The following is a 15,157-nucleotide window of genomic DNA, read 5'->3' as shown; positions in this document are numbered from 1 at the left end:
AAATTGACTGAAAATTTAGTAAATTTTTAATACAGTAATTAACCACTGGAACAGTTTATAAGGGTCATGGTAGATTCTCCATCACTGACAATGTTTAAATCAAAATTGGATGTTTTTCTAAAGATATGCTATAGAAATTATCTTGAGGAAGTTCTATGGCCTGTATTATCTAGTTGATCACAATGATTATCTGTATGATCACAATAGTCCCTTCTGACCTTAGAATCTATGAATAAGACTGGTTTGTGGCTTTTGACGTGCAAGATGCCTTCTTTCACATATCTGTTCACCTGTATGCAGTGTTGTTGTAGCTGTGTTGGTCCCAGGATATTAGAGAGACAAAGTGGGTAAGGTAATATTTTCTCCTGGATCAACTTCTGTAAGAATTCTGTGTAGCTCGAAAGCTTGCATCACTCACCAACAGAAGTTGGTCTGATAGAAAAATATTACCCCACCCACTTTGTCTCTCTAATGTCTTGTCATTTGACATACAGAAAAATACTTGAGATTCCTAGTGGGAGCATCTCACTACAAGTACAGTTCTTTTTTGAGATTTAAACATTTGGTTAACTTATTTTCTCTAGTTTTGCACCACCTTTCACTTCCTGATTCCAGGCAGAACTGGAAGAGTGAGTGTGCTGAAATAGCATGAGAATAACCTTTGTCATGGTAATTGTGGTTCAAGCAGAAACGGGAAGTACTCTATCTTATGTGATATGCCTGTTCTCTTGATTTGTCCATGCCAATTTTGCAAATCAGATGTCTGAGTAAGCATCTTAACCAAATCTTTTGAAGTTTTCCCATCTCTCAGTGGCTGACATTGTTACTGAGCTGCCACAAAACAGTAATTAACATATGTTGTTAAATTAGTGGTCTCAACCGGAGCTCCATGTCCACATGTAAAAGCATTGTCTCCTTATACCCTTCAACTCCATTTTTCATCCCATGGTCATTTAGGTGTTTCTGGAGGACATCATCCCTCCATAGAACACATTTTAGATGGGAGAGGACGCCTTAATCTGTGCCCTTTAATCAAGAATCACAAATTGGTTAGGCTCCAGATACACTTCCTTTTCTGCCTCCTCTCTGAGGGTGGTTTTTCACCTCTTTGGGATAACCTGTGTGAAATTCCTAAGCCATTTAAAACCACTGGGTTGTAATAAAACAAATAGTATTAGGAATGTAGAGAAGAAAACTGATTAAAACATCATACATTTCACCTATCTCAGATGGTTTAGACACAACAAATCCTGCATCATGACAAGGGGGTTGACTAGATTAGTGGTTTTCAAACTTGTTTTTCCGGCAACCCAGTTGAAGAAAATTGTTGATGCCTGTGACCCAACAGAGCTGGAGATGAGAGGGTTGGAGTGAGGGCTGCAGGGTGGGGCCGGGAATGAGGGGTTCAAGCTGTGGGAGGGGCTTTGGGCTGGGGCAGGGGGTTGGAGTGCAGGAGGGGGTCAAGGCTGGGGCAGGGGGTTGGGGTGCAGGCTCTGAGGTGGGGCCAGGGATGAGGGGTTTGGGGTGCAGGAAGGGGCTCTGGGTTTGGGGGTGCTCAGGGCTGGGACAGGGGCTTGGGGTGCAGGCTTACTTCTGGTGGCTCGAAGGCAGTGGCACAGCTGGGGTGCAGAGGCAGGCTTCCCACCTGTCCTGGCACCGTGGACTGCGCTGTGCTCCAGAAGCAGCCAGCTGCAGGATTGGCTCCTAGGTGGAGGCACGTAAGCAACTCCGCACAGCTCTTGCCTGCAGGCACCGCTCCTGGCCAATGGGAATGCGGAGCTGGTTCTCAGGGGTGGGGCAGCACGTGGAGCCCCGTGGGAGGGCCCCCCACCTAAGAGCTGGACCTGCAGGTCACTTCTGGGGCACAGTGCGGTTTTGGAACAGGTAGGGACTAGCCTGCCTTAGCTCTGCAGCACCGCCAATGGGACTTTAAAACAGCCCAGTCGGCGGTGCTGACCAGAGCCGCCGCAACCCAGTGCCTTCCATTCCCTGACCCAGTTCTGGGTCGCGACCCATGGTTTGAAAATCACTGGACTAGATGACCCTTGTGATCCCTTCTAACGCTATGATTCTATGCTTAACTTTAGCTCAGCTTTAATATATTAAGGTTTGAGAAGCATTTTCTGTTTAAAGAATAACTCTTCTAAGCATTCTAAAATCCCTTTGCTTATTTGAATTGCCTTAAATATTGGTGCTGCTCATGGGGCTGCAGAGTAGGATTAGTGGTTCAGATTTGGTCATTTGAGGAAGGGTTTTCCAAGATACGATTCCCTGCACCCAACTTCCCCTGTTCCCCCCCACCCCAAAAACCCTGAACAAACAAAGCCCCAAACAGCATTTCTTACGGTTGACAAGTTCTACCAGTAATTTTTTTTTTTGCACTCACTTGGGGATCAGCCCATGGCTCTCATCTTACCCCAAATGGTCTCCAATTGCTTGACATTTACCTCTGTTAGTGTGTGGCACCCCTACCTCTCTGGGGAAAATGATACTGAATACATTATTCAAAAAAGAGCTGGACTCGAACCTTTCTGGCGAGCTTAATGCTGATGGGCCAAACAGATTACAGTGTATGTGCAGGAAGACTAGCCAAGAAGGTTGCTTCCCAGCCTGTTTTCACATTATCTGCAAGGCTCAAGGAAATAATGCTGTGGCCGTTAAACCTGACCTGCCTCCAGGCTCTGTAAATTCAAATTCTCTACCTTTGGCAGAAATTTGAAAATGAAATATAGGCATGTTGCTACAACTTGCTTCTTTCAAATGGTTTGGGCAAATGTAATCTGAGTACATCAGAAAATTCAGAAGATGCTCAAACTCTTCAGAAAGAAAATAGATTACTCATGTGAATGCTTGCTATGGGGGAGGGGGACCAAGGGGCGGAGGAGTGGGGGACAATGAGGGGAAAGTTGGGACTGCAGCGAGGGGAAGAGGGATTATGGGGAGGGATAAATGGGAGATGGGATAGGAGGAACGTGAGGGGTTGGGAGACTCAGGTCAGGAGAATGGGGGTGTGGATTAGGAGGAGTAGCAGCAGCGAGGAGAGGGATAGCACACCAAAGGGTGGATGCCAGGGTGAGTGGGGAAGATATGGGGTTGGGGTGTCAGGTCCCACATTTTTCTCTCTGGTGTATTTTCTGGAATGTGGAGAGCCTTGCCCCTTAGGGGGTATCTGAGCCCTTCGCCCTCCCCCCCTCTTATCTGGGATGGGGGGGTCTGAGCCTTTCTGTGCATGTACTGGGATCTGTGGGGGAAGAACCTGTCCCTTTGGGGATGTTTCCTCCTTTCCCTGTCCCCATGTGACCCAGGATCTGGGGGGATGGTTGTCACTGAGGGGCTCTGAGCCCCTTTCTGTCACCCACCTTGTGATCTGGCATCTGGGAAGCACAAATTCTGAGTGGGGAGAGCTAAAAAAATCACATTGAGATGAATGGGTCAGTTCACACCTCTCTGAACCTCCTATGCTGCAGATAGATGTGTAAAGCCCCGTTCCTCCAGCCATCTCCTATCCTTCCTTAATCCTGAAAGGGGGACTTTTATCCTGTGTTAAGGATCTGGATACAGCAAAGCTGTTCCTGATTAATTTCATACAACATTATAGTGAAGCACTATCTCTGCTGAATTTAAGGTTGAGAAGCCCTTTCTGTTCTGAGTGCTCTAAAATTCCCTTGCTTATTCAGATTGCCTTGAAATTTGGTGTGCCTCATGGGGGTACAGGGTAGGATTAGTGATCCAAATTTGTCATTTGAGAAAGGGGGTTCAGAAAAAAACCCAAGCATTTCTTATGGATGACACATTGTACCAAAGTGTTTTTGTGCAGCCTTGACACTTAAGTCATGGCTCTGATGGTTCCCCAAATTATATCAGTTGCTTGATTGACAGAAAACTGTTACTGAAGATTTAAGGTAATACTGTAGTGTCTCATGTCCTTTCTGACTGTGTACCTTAACTCTTCATTTCCTGGTTGCAGAAGATTGAGTGTCACTGAACTCTACATTCTGTGGCATGAATCTAGCCTTTAAACTCTGCAAGAGCTATGTTAGTCCTTTATCTCTACAGGAAAATAAGTAATACATTTTACATTTCTACAATTACAATCTTACATTTCTGATGTGTATATCTGTACTCCTGTCTGGCTTTTTTTGTCTGGAAGTGTCAAGGACACTGCCTCTAATCTCCTTCTCTATCTCATCATGAGTTACTGGTCTTCACTTTCAAGGACTTTCCTGGCCTAGCCTCGTGTTTCTTGTTATCTCTCATTCACAATCAAGATGTTGACTCCCAACTTTGACCCAGGAGTCCCATTTGTTTGAAAATTTAACGAGTATCTTTTTGTGCTTTCTCCCAATCTGTCCCTTATGCTTGGGAGCATAGGTGCCAACTTTTCCCGGTGCCAGTGGGTGCTTACTTTGACCCTGCGGCGTGCTCAGGGGAGGAGGCGGAGCAGAGGTGAGCTGGGGCCGGGGGGCAGGGAGCATCTTTGTTCTGTAGTGTTTGCCACCATGTCTCAGTGAGTCACAGATGAGGATGGCAGATTCAGGACAATTTTTTCATTATTTATTTATTTATTTAAATAGGGCAAAATCAGCCCCAAACTGGTGGTTATTCTATCATAAGATATACCAAGCCAGTAACAAAAGTAAACTTCTGTCTCACTTCACTGGTTAGCAAGAAGTTAAAAATGCAGTCTCCTTAGGCATTTCAGCCCTTGCTTCACCACCCAGACACTGGATTCTATGATGAGTGTTTACTGAAAAAACAATTTAGTCACATATAAGGTCCTCTAATCCCAAGAGAGCAGCCAAATAGCCAGCTCAATATATAACTCACATCTTACTCAGTAATCATGCTGTTGTCAGTCCTTTAGTATTTAATATCTAAAGGTTTATTTATAAGAGATGAGGAGAGAATTAAAATGGTCAAATAAATCATATACGTACAATCATTGCAAAGTTCTCGGATCAGGTTTGTAGCAGTGATGTTGCAGACTGTTGGCTTGTAGAGTCTCTGGTAACTTAAAAAAGATTGGAAGGTCCTCAGTCCATAGTCAATATGCTACTTTTAGTGTAAGTCCATAGTCCAGAGATCAGAGCAGGAAAGAGGCAAAATGGAGATGCTTCCAGGGTCCTTTATACCTTCTCCCATGTGGAGGGAATTTCACTGTCCCAAACAAAGCTCTCAGCTTTAGACTGTGGAAAATTACAGGTACAGATGGAGTCCAGGGTCACATGAGCAAATCATTTGTCCTTCTTACATGGCATAATGACTCATAGGGGCAGCCATTACCCATATTCTGGATAAGGCCTCCACAGGAAGACACAATGAGCAGGGAGGCTTCTTCTATGGCCCATTGTGAGAGTGTTAAGTGTTCTTTAATGGGCCATCAGCTTTTCCATTGACACCTTGCATGACATACTTCATATAAGATTTGTTGCAATTGTCTAATAGTGGCAATATTAATTATATAAATGGTCATGTTTCAATTGTACAGCATCACGATGGTACAGTACCTAGCACAATGGGGTTTTCCCCTTTTCCTTCCCAGGGTTCCTCAGTTATACCTTTTCAGTGACTTTGATATGCTCCCTTGTCACCTCAAACACAGGTATTTACCCAGGTATACCATTTGGGAAGATATTTCTTATTAAATATTAATTGTATGTATCTCTAATCTATTCAGGATTATATTAATTGCTTTGGATTTCAAATTTTGGTGTCTGTTGGTCTTGTCCCATTTTTACAAGTTTAAAACTTTGTAGGTTCCAAACCCACCTTCACATCTGGAGCCCAATCCTACACTCAGTTATACCAGTTTTGGAAAATCAGGTTCTTATTTCCAAATAGGGGGTTGTCTACACAAGAAAATTAACTGGCATAATAACATCACTATAACTCCCCATGTGGACACTCTTTGGAAGTGACATAAACTAATCTGGAAAGAGACATACTTATTTCAAAATAAGAATATGTCCACAACAGGAGTTATAGTGGTACAACTATAGTGACATAATTATGCTGGTAAATTTTCCCATGTGGACAAACCTTAATTATCCACCCTACAAGGGCTCTATGCTCTTTTGTTCTAGATTAGCAACAATGTTTTTATGTGTTAATTGTCCTCACTCCAGGTGTTAACCTGAATGGAACCTGCTTTCCACCTTTCACTTTAGACATAGAGTTCACATACTTTTATGATTGTCTTCACACTATTTCTACTCTGGACCAAATATAAATTGACAGATTAATTCTGATCTACAACAGTCATCAGTATTGGTAATGATTGGTGTTCTTGGTACAGATCAGGCTGGAATATGGAGAATTAATTATATTCCTGTCCCTTGAGGTGTAGTCTGTCCAGAATAGGTTTGAGGCCTTTCCCGAGGTATTGTGGGAACACTACTGCTTTTTCTGTTTTGAGAACATAATACTTCAGTTTTTAATACTGTCAGTCTGGTACCTTTTATGTGAACTCTGAACCTCAGTTGAACAAAATCTAGATGTTAGAGTGGGCAACAGGTAAGAAAAAGAAAATAGTAATGTTGTGATTAGTACTAGGCAGATATAGAGATTGCTTGGATTATTGCTTAATCAGATACACATTAATGTATCCATCATTCTGAACATTGATGTTGACTCTGGATGCTCTGGGGCTGGAGCACCCACGGGGAAAAAAGTAGTGGGTGCTCAGCACCCACTGGCAGCCCCACCAATCAGTTTCTCCCCCCCCCCCAGTGCCTCCTGCCCGCCGATGGGCCCTGCCGATCAGCTTCTCTTCCTCCCTCCCAGCGCCTCCCACCCGCTGCGATTAGCTATTCAGCAGCATGCAGGAGGCGCTGGGGGCAGGGAAGGGGAGGTGTGGGGCAGGAAGAGGTGGAGGGAGGGAAGGGGTGCACTTGGGGTAGGGGGCAGAGCAGGAAGAGGCAGGGCTGGGTGGGGCCTTGGGTGAAGAAGTGGGGTGGGGCTAGGGTAGAGCAGGGGTCGAGCACCCCTGGGAACTCAAAGTCTGTGCCTCTGGTTCCGAATATTTCAGACCCTTTTATTCTAAAACAGCGTTTGAGACCTAATCATGTGAGGTGAGTTCATTGCTGTCTTGAGTAGAAAATCACAAGTTAAAGAGGAGGCATGGAGCAGAGAGTAGACTATGGTGTAGAGTGAGCTAAGACAGTTACTTTGGAAGAAAGTCAAGCAATTAAGTTTGAATGCTGGATTGATCTCTGGGGGAAAAATTGCAAAAAAATGTTTGTAGGTTGATTGTATTAATGGTGCAGGTAACATCCAATTTTACTTAACATACTAAATTTATCCAGCTTTCAATTTCTGCCACTGTTAAGGTACATGTTGAAATATTAACTCTAGAGGACTGGAGAAGGGCAAGCATAGCGCCTCTCTTTAAAAGGGGAACAAAGTGGATCTGGGGAATTATAGGCCAGTCAGCCTAATTTTGATACCTGGAAAGATACTGGAACAATTACTAAACAATCAATTTGTAAGCACCTAGAAAATAATAGGGTGACAGATAATGGCCAACATGGATTTGTCAAGAATAAATCATGCAAATGTCTTTCTTTGACAGGTTTATTGGCCTAGTGCAGAGGTCCACAAAGTGTGGGGGGTGCCTCCCCTCCGGAGTGTGGAGGAATGTCTGGGGGGCATGGCAGGCCATGGGCCAGTCCCCACGAGGGGTGGGAGCACCGCCGAGCCTCTCCCCGCCCCCAGCTCTGCTCTGGTCCAGCCCCCAGCTGCAGCCCCAGCACCTGACCCTGTCATCAACCTCAGCATGACTCTGCTCCCAGCCCGGGGGCAAGGCTGGGAACAGAACCTCGCTTTGCCACAGGCTTGGCCGCTGGCTCCGCTCTTGCCCCCAGCCTTGGCCCCTGGCTGTGGCCCCATTACCAGACCCACCCCCAGACTCCAGGGCCGGCTCCAGACCCCAGCGCGCCAAGCGCGTGCTTGGCGCGGCGTCCCGCGGGAGGGCGGCAGGCGGCTCCTGTGGACCTCCCGCAGATGTGCCTGCGGAGGGTCCGGTGGTCCCGTGGTTTCGGTGGAGCATCTGCAGGCATGTCTGCGGGAGGTCCACCGGAGCCGCGGGACCAGCGGACCCTCCGCAGGCATGTCTGCGGGAGGTCCACCGGAGCCGCGGGACCGGCAACCGCCAGACCACCCCCCCGTGGCGTGCCGCCCTGCTTGGGGCAGCGCAAATCCTAGAGCCGCCCCTGCCAGACTCAGCCCCTTACCCTCGTATGTGTCTTCTCTTCCCTGCCCCCCACACAGTCACGGCCCTGCTCCTGGCCTCAGCTTGGGGGCAGGAGTGGAGAGGAAGAGGGCCCAGACAGGGGTAAAGGGTGATGTGACCCTCAAAAGTTTGGGGACTGCTGGCCTAGTGGATAGGGAGAAGCAGTAATATGTTTTATCTTGATTTTCATAAGGCTTGTGACACAGTCCCACATGACGTTAGGGAAATGTCTAGATGAAATTACTATAAGGTACTCACCGTAACTGGTTGAAAGACAGGACTCAAAGAGTAATTGTCAATGATTTGCTGTCAGACTGCGAGGGCATATCTAGTGTGGCCCTGCAGGGGTCTGTTCTGGGTCTGGTACAATTAAAAATTTTCATTAATGACTTGGATATTGAGGTGAAGAGTATGCTTCTAAAATTTGCAGATGACACCCAGCTTGGAGGGATTGCAAGCACTTTGGAGGCTGAATTAGAATTCGAAACAATCCTGACAAATTAGAGAATTGGTCTGAATTCAATACAATGAAATTAAATGAAGTGCAAAGTACTTCACTTGGGAAGGAAAAATCAAATGCACAGCTACAAAATGGAGAGCAACTGCCTAGGCAGTAGTACTGCTGGCTAGGATATGGAGGTTATAGCAGATCACCTGTTGAACATGAGCCAACAACATGATGTGGTTGCCAAAAAGGCTAATATCTTTCTGAGACAGAAGGGTGGGTGAGGTAGTATCTTTTATGGGACCAACTTCTGTTAATGAGAGACAAGCTTTCAGGTATGTTTGGTCTTGAGAAAAGAAGACTGAAGAGGGCCCTGCCTACAGTCTTCAAATATGTTAAGGACTATTACCAAGGGGATGGTGATCAATTTTTTTTTCCACGTCAACTAAAGGAAGTACAAGAGGAAATCAGATTAATCTGCAGCAAGGGACATTTAGGTTAGAATGTTAGGGACATTCAGGTTAGAAAAATGCCTTCTCGTTAGAAATAGTTAAGTATCAGAATAGGTTGCAGGTCATAAAATCCCCATCACTTAACGTTTTTTAAGGTGAAGTTAGACAAACACTGCCAGAGATGATCTAGGTGTATGCTGGTCTTCCTGGGGGTGGGGGAGAGACTAGATGACCTCTTGACACCAGCACCAACTTTTCCTTTTTGCTGGGGGTGCTCAACCCCCGCTTCACCATGAGGCCCTGCCCCCACTCTGCCCCTTCCCTCAAGGCCTTCCCCTTGCCCCACCTCTTCCTGCCCCCATTCCACCCTCTCCCCGAGGCTCCCACTCAACCGCCTCTTTGCCCTCTCCCAATCCCCTCCCCAAGCCACCAAACAGCTGTTTGGCAGTGGCACTCCCTATCAGCTTCTTTTGTGGTGGCACAGTCCCCATCAACTGCTGGGCAGTAGCGGTGGCACCCCCGCCATCAGCTTATGCATGGGGACAAGGAACAGCTGTGACCAGTGGATGCTGAGCCCCCACTATTTTTTTCCATGGGAGCTCCAGCCCAGAGCACGGACAGAGTTGTGCCTATGCCTCTTGAGGTCTCTTCCTGCCCTATATTTCTATGATTCTGTTTTTACCATATGCTTCCATGTTGTTTCCATTAAAATAAAACTATTACAATCTGTTCTTACATCATATAATTGAAAGCTTGAATCAATCTCTTATTCTTAATGCCAACCCTGTGTTTTCTGCAGCCTGGGTGAGTTCCCTGTCCATGGGAATGATTTTCTTCTGCTCTCCTGTAGTCAGTGTATTCACAGACATATTTGGTTGTCGAATAATAGCCATTGTTGGAGCTGCAGTGGGGTTTGTTGGACTTCTTTTAAGTTCTTTTGTAAGGTAAGAATTCTGCTTTCTTCCTTTGATATTATATCTCTGATGGCAGGTACTCTTGCTATATTCACTGTCATAAATGAATATTTTGTGCTCAGTTATGTGTAACCTATGCCGATTCAGTGTGTTGCTTGTCCTCCTCTATTGGCTATGCTAAACAGAGGTTCATGAGTCTGCTGCTGGCTTTGAACCAGCATAGCTGGACCTATTAGGTCGGACACTAGAGGCTCATGCTTTAAGATCCAGAGGTCCCAATTTCACTTCACTGCCAATGACCCATAGCCATAGCATTATGTATGATAAACATTACAGATTATGCAACTCTACTAGCTGGGTGCAAAGAAACTTCTTGTTTTATTCTTTCATAAACTACGTTGTTTGACATTATCAGACGTAAATCTTCTTCCTTTTGCATGGTTAAATTTGTAAATACTATAAATAAATTAAAGCAATGCTGTTGAAACATTTTAGTAAATTAAAGCCTGAAAACTTTTGTTTTAAGGTTCTGCAATTAACTTTAACTCGGATCCTGTATCAACTCATCCTCTATCCAGAAACTTCCTTTCTCTCAACCATCAAGTCTAATCTATAATTTTTCTCTTGACTCCAAAACTTCACCTCATATGTTAAATATACAGATCCAAGTAACACCTAATTTCAGCCACAGACCCTCCTTGAGACTACCTGATGTTTGTGGCAAAACATGTGAATATCTTTACCAGTATAGACCTTTTAATACTTACACAGTACTTTTCATATTAAACATTTTACCAACATTAACATATAGTACAGAAGCAATACTGTTCCCCATCATTCCTGTGTGAAAATGTTAACCAATTCTACTCCATCCACCCTCTGTGACTCTAGAAAGCTCACTGTATTTACATCATTCATTTTCACTTTGAATCGAAGACTTTATCTCGCCCCACCGCCCAACACACACATTTTTATCCCTCCTCACATTGCTTGCTGATGCCAAAATGACATGATCACCAGAATATGCTGAGGCACATACATAAAATCTATTACTTTTTCACTCCTATGCAGTGTAGTTGTAGCTGTGTCGGTCCCAGTATATTAGAGAGACAACGTGGGTGAGAACAGTAATATTATTGGTCCAATAAAAGAGATTACCTCACCTACTTTGTCTCTTTTTCACTTGTTAACAGTTACGAAAAGTTTGTAGAGTTGTAATATTTACACCAGTTCTTCATTAAATAAAGGTGAAGGGAATGCACAAGGTCAGTTAAGGTTATTTTTAGAAACTCAGAGGGCCGCTGTCAACTTAAAATTACATTTTAAAATACATTTTTATTTTCTATTGAAAACAATTCAGAAATATCAACATTTGTTTTCAAATTGGATTTATTTTTCTAAAATTTTACAACCTGTTTTCATCCGATGAATCGCAAGAAATTGAAGAGCATTTGGCACATAGCATTTGTTATGTAAATTAGTACAAGCATATCTTGTATCATGTTCGTGAACTGGTATGGAACCTGCATGTACTCAAGGTCTCCCTAATCTCCACACATGGTGCCCCTCCCAATACCATATGGTTGCCCAACAAACCAGTCATGAAGCAGTTCTCTTCTGCAGAAGGGGCCTTTGATTCACCCTGAATCTCATTCCCCTGAAGTGATTATATGGTCTAGTGCAGCCTTTCTCAAACTCAGGTCCATGGACCCCTGGGGGGGGGGTCCCTGAGGATACTCCAGGGGGTCCATGGGCCCTGCTGATCAACTCCTTCTCCTCCCTCTATCTCCCAGAGGCTACTGAAGCCAAACCGGGAGATTTTAGGTGCTAAAAGTCTGGCAGGGCTAAGGCAGGTTCCCTGCCTACCCTGACTCCATGCCACACTTGGAAGTGGCTGGCATGTCCCTGCTGCCCCTGAGGGGGGGAGCCAGGGGGTCTCTGTGCGTTACCCCTGCCCCGAGTGCTGACTCCTCAGCTCCCATTGGCTGGGAACTGCAGCCAATGTGAGCTGTGGGGACGGTGCCTGCGGGCAGGGGCATCACACAGAGACCCTCTGGCCCTAGGAGCCGCTGACAGAGAGATGTGCTGGTCACTTTCAGGAGCCGCCTGAGGTAAGTGCCGCCTGGCCAGAGCCCATACCCAGTCTCGCACTCCAATCCTTCTCCAGCCCAGAGTCTGCACCCCAAACCTCCTCCTGCACTGAAACTCCCTCCCAGAGCCCGCACCCCCTCCCACACCCCAACTCCTCTGCCTCAGCCTGGTGAAAGTGAGTGAGGTGCAGGAGAGCGAGCAATGGAGGGAGAGGAGATGGAGTGAATGGGAGTTGAGAAGAGGTGGGATGGGGCTGGGGCTTGGGAGAAGGGATGGAGTGGGGGCCAGGCCTGGGGCTGAGTGGGGGGAGCTTGGGGGTCCCTGAAAATTTTTACATCAAAATGGGGGTCCTCGAGTTGCTAAAGTTTGAGAACCGCTGGTCTAGTATATGCACACTGGTGGATTGAGAAACTGGGAACCAGTTCTTTCTCATACACCACTAGGAAAGGTGACCCAGGGAACCAGATCACTTCTTTTAATTCCTTCCAGGGAAAAAGGTGTGGGGCTCATAAATAAGGTGACTAGATGTCCCAATTTTATAGGGACAGTCCCGATTTTTTGAGGGCTTTGTTTCATATAGGTGCCTATCCCCCACCCCCGTCCCGATTTTTCACACTTGTTGTTTGATCACCCTATTCATAAATAATTCAGTTTCTCTTAACTATCCTGACTTTAGTAATACCATGTACTCTCTGACACTTGCAGGAGGGGCATACTCGTATTGGTTATGCTCTTTGTGCTCCTAGGTTGGTGATTATATATGTTCTGGAAATGTTTACTACTTTTAACAAGAAAAAGAAAATATCCCCTTAGGTTTAAAGTAAACAACAAAACACACAGTTTCGCAAGTCAGTTAACTAATAAATTAAACTGTCAGTGTGGCTTAAGATTCAAATGTTTAGTTTAACATATTTTATTAGATATTCTGGGGTAGATTTTCAAAGGTCTCTCTCACTGAAAGTCAATGGGAATGAGGTGCCTGTGTCTCTGTAAATCTTCCCTCAATACTGTGTTAATTTGATATGTATTCCTAATCATAATTCTATTTTAATTAAGCATTTTTGGGCCCAGGAACGTGTTACTTTCCTCTGAAACCAGATACAATTCCTCTCTGTATTCCCTTGGTATCCATTGTGACTTAAAGATGGAAGAAGAAAGTGGAAGGAAGTGAATTTTTAAAGATATCAAATTAGCTTATTTGAACTTTGCTTTAATACTGTTCTTCAGTCTGTAAAATGACTTATGCCTATGATCTAATCAAAAAGTAGATGAAGGCATAGTTTAGATGTAGAGAAGTACAGTATGCATTTACTCTAAAAATAAACTTCATGCAGCCAATAAATGTGGCTATGATTGTGTTACATCTGTTATTTTTAATATGAAACCTGTTCACTAAGAGGCAAAGATGTAGGAAGTGTGCATGTAGGAGAAATATTTTACTATATGTATGTTGTGTGCATTTAACTCTTTCAAAGGAATCTAATGCTGGAGATATGATTTACCATTTACAAAAGTGGTTCTGGTTTGTCATTATCAGATTATACCTTAGTTTCTTTTTAATTATTTTCTCTGTTACTTTTCGCTGATGGTCATAAAAGCTAATCAGTCTTACTTGTTTACTCTTTTGTCTTATTTTGCTGCTGTTGGTCCTCTTTCATAAAATATGGGTCATAAATTGATCTGCAGAGCTTAGAGCAGCAAACTTCTTATGGGGGTAGTACATTGTGCAAGTATTACCTCCTACACACTCTCTCTCCCCCCAGGTATATTATTAGTCAAATAGAATTTTCTGAGAAGTTCTGCAGTTCCATAGAATGTTTACAGAGGTATACTCTGGCAAAAAGGAGGTGACACAGACAGCTTTATGTGCTATGATGAAAAACAACTCAGTGTTTATGCACTTAGGAGTTTTTTTCCAAATAATATAAGTACTGTTAGAATGAAGCCACTTATTAGTAAAGATTTAAAATATATTTTTAATTGCTAAAATTTTGTTCAGTAATGGAACGCAACTAGGGCTGTGTACAATGGGATTATAGAGCTTTGCAGATGGTCACATAATTTACCTGTTTTAGCCAATATGCTTCATATATCCACAAAACTGATTCTTCAAGTAGTGTCCCTATGGGTGCTCCATTCTAAATGAGCTTGCACCTCCTGCAACTTTGATCGTAGATTTTTCAGAGCAGTGTCTGTTCAGTCTGTGCCTGTGAGTTACTCAGTCTTATGTGCGAGCTCTTGTGATATAGCACTGCCTCGGCGAACAGCCCTCAGTTCCTTCTCAACTGCCTTGGCCTGAGATGGAGCCTTAGCAGTTGTCTGTGCTGAGTTTTACTTCTACTGTGTCCCCTTAGCTCTTTTAATAGTTTATTATAGTTGTTCCTTGTGGTATTTAGTAGTTAGTACTTAGTAGTTTTAGTTGTAGTAGTTTTAAAAAAAACAAAACACCTTTTTATATATAGGTAATAGATAAACTCTGAAACTTTCTTTACTGGAAGGGCATGCCCAGTTCCCCAAGTTTCAAATGTTGCCTGTTGTTCTGGGAGGCAATCCTGGTGAATGATGAACACTCCCAGTGCATCTGTTGCCTCAGGGAATCTCATATTTCCCAAAAGTGCCACTTCTATCTGGCATTAAAATCTAGAGCCAGAAAAAATAGGGAGATCAAACTTCAACTCCTCATGATGGAGAGCTCACTGTGCCCTGCCTCTGTGACCCTAGGCAGGGGACTTCCTCCCTCCCATACGCTGGTCTCCAGGTAAGTTCACTGCCTCCACTATCTCCCCATCGTATTCTTTGAGTGCATCTAAGGAAAAGACCCAAAATTCCTCTCAAAAGACTTCCAAAGACTGTCTCTCAAGTTCTCCATGACACTCCACCACCATAGAGTGATTGGAAGAGGAGGATTCTGATGAAGATCTTTCCTCGGTCTCCCCAATATCTGTGCAATGCTCTCCTCTCCATTCATATAGAGGTTCTTTTCCAGAGATCTCTGAGGAGATTGGTATCACTCATGAGAGATGGC

General features: G+C 44.4%; 1 protein-coding gene across 1 annotated transcript in view; it reads left to right on the top strand.

Moving 5' to 3' along the window:
• Window positions 1-15,157, top strand: part of SLC16A10 (solute carrier family 16 member 10) — a 185,913-nt gene that overhangs the window by 108,083 nt on the left and 62,673 nt on the right. The window contains exon 2 of the mRNA XM_039532466.1: window positions 9,927-10,071. Within this exon, the coding sequence (XP_039388400.1) occupies window positions 9,927-10,071 (145 nt within the window). The remainder of the gene's footprint in view (window positions 1-9,926; window positions 10,072-15,157) is intronic.

The sequence above is a fragment of the Mauremys reevesii genome, linkage group 3, assembly GCF_016161935.1.
Source record: "Mauremys reevesii isolate NIE-2019 linkage group 3, ASM1616193v1, whole genome shotgun sequence".
Taxonomy (NCBI): domain Eukaryota; kingdom Metazoa; phylum Chordata; order Testudines; family Geoemydidae; genus Mauremys; species Mauremys reevesii.
This window is presented reverse-complemented; position numbering and strand designations above follow the sequence as displayed.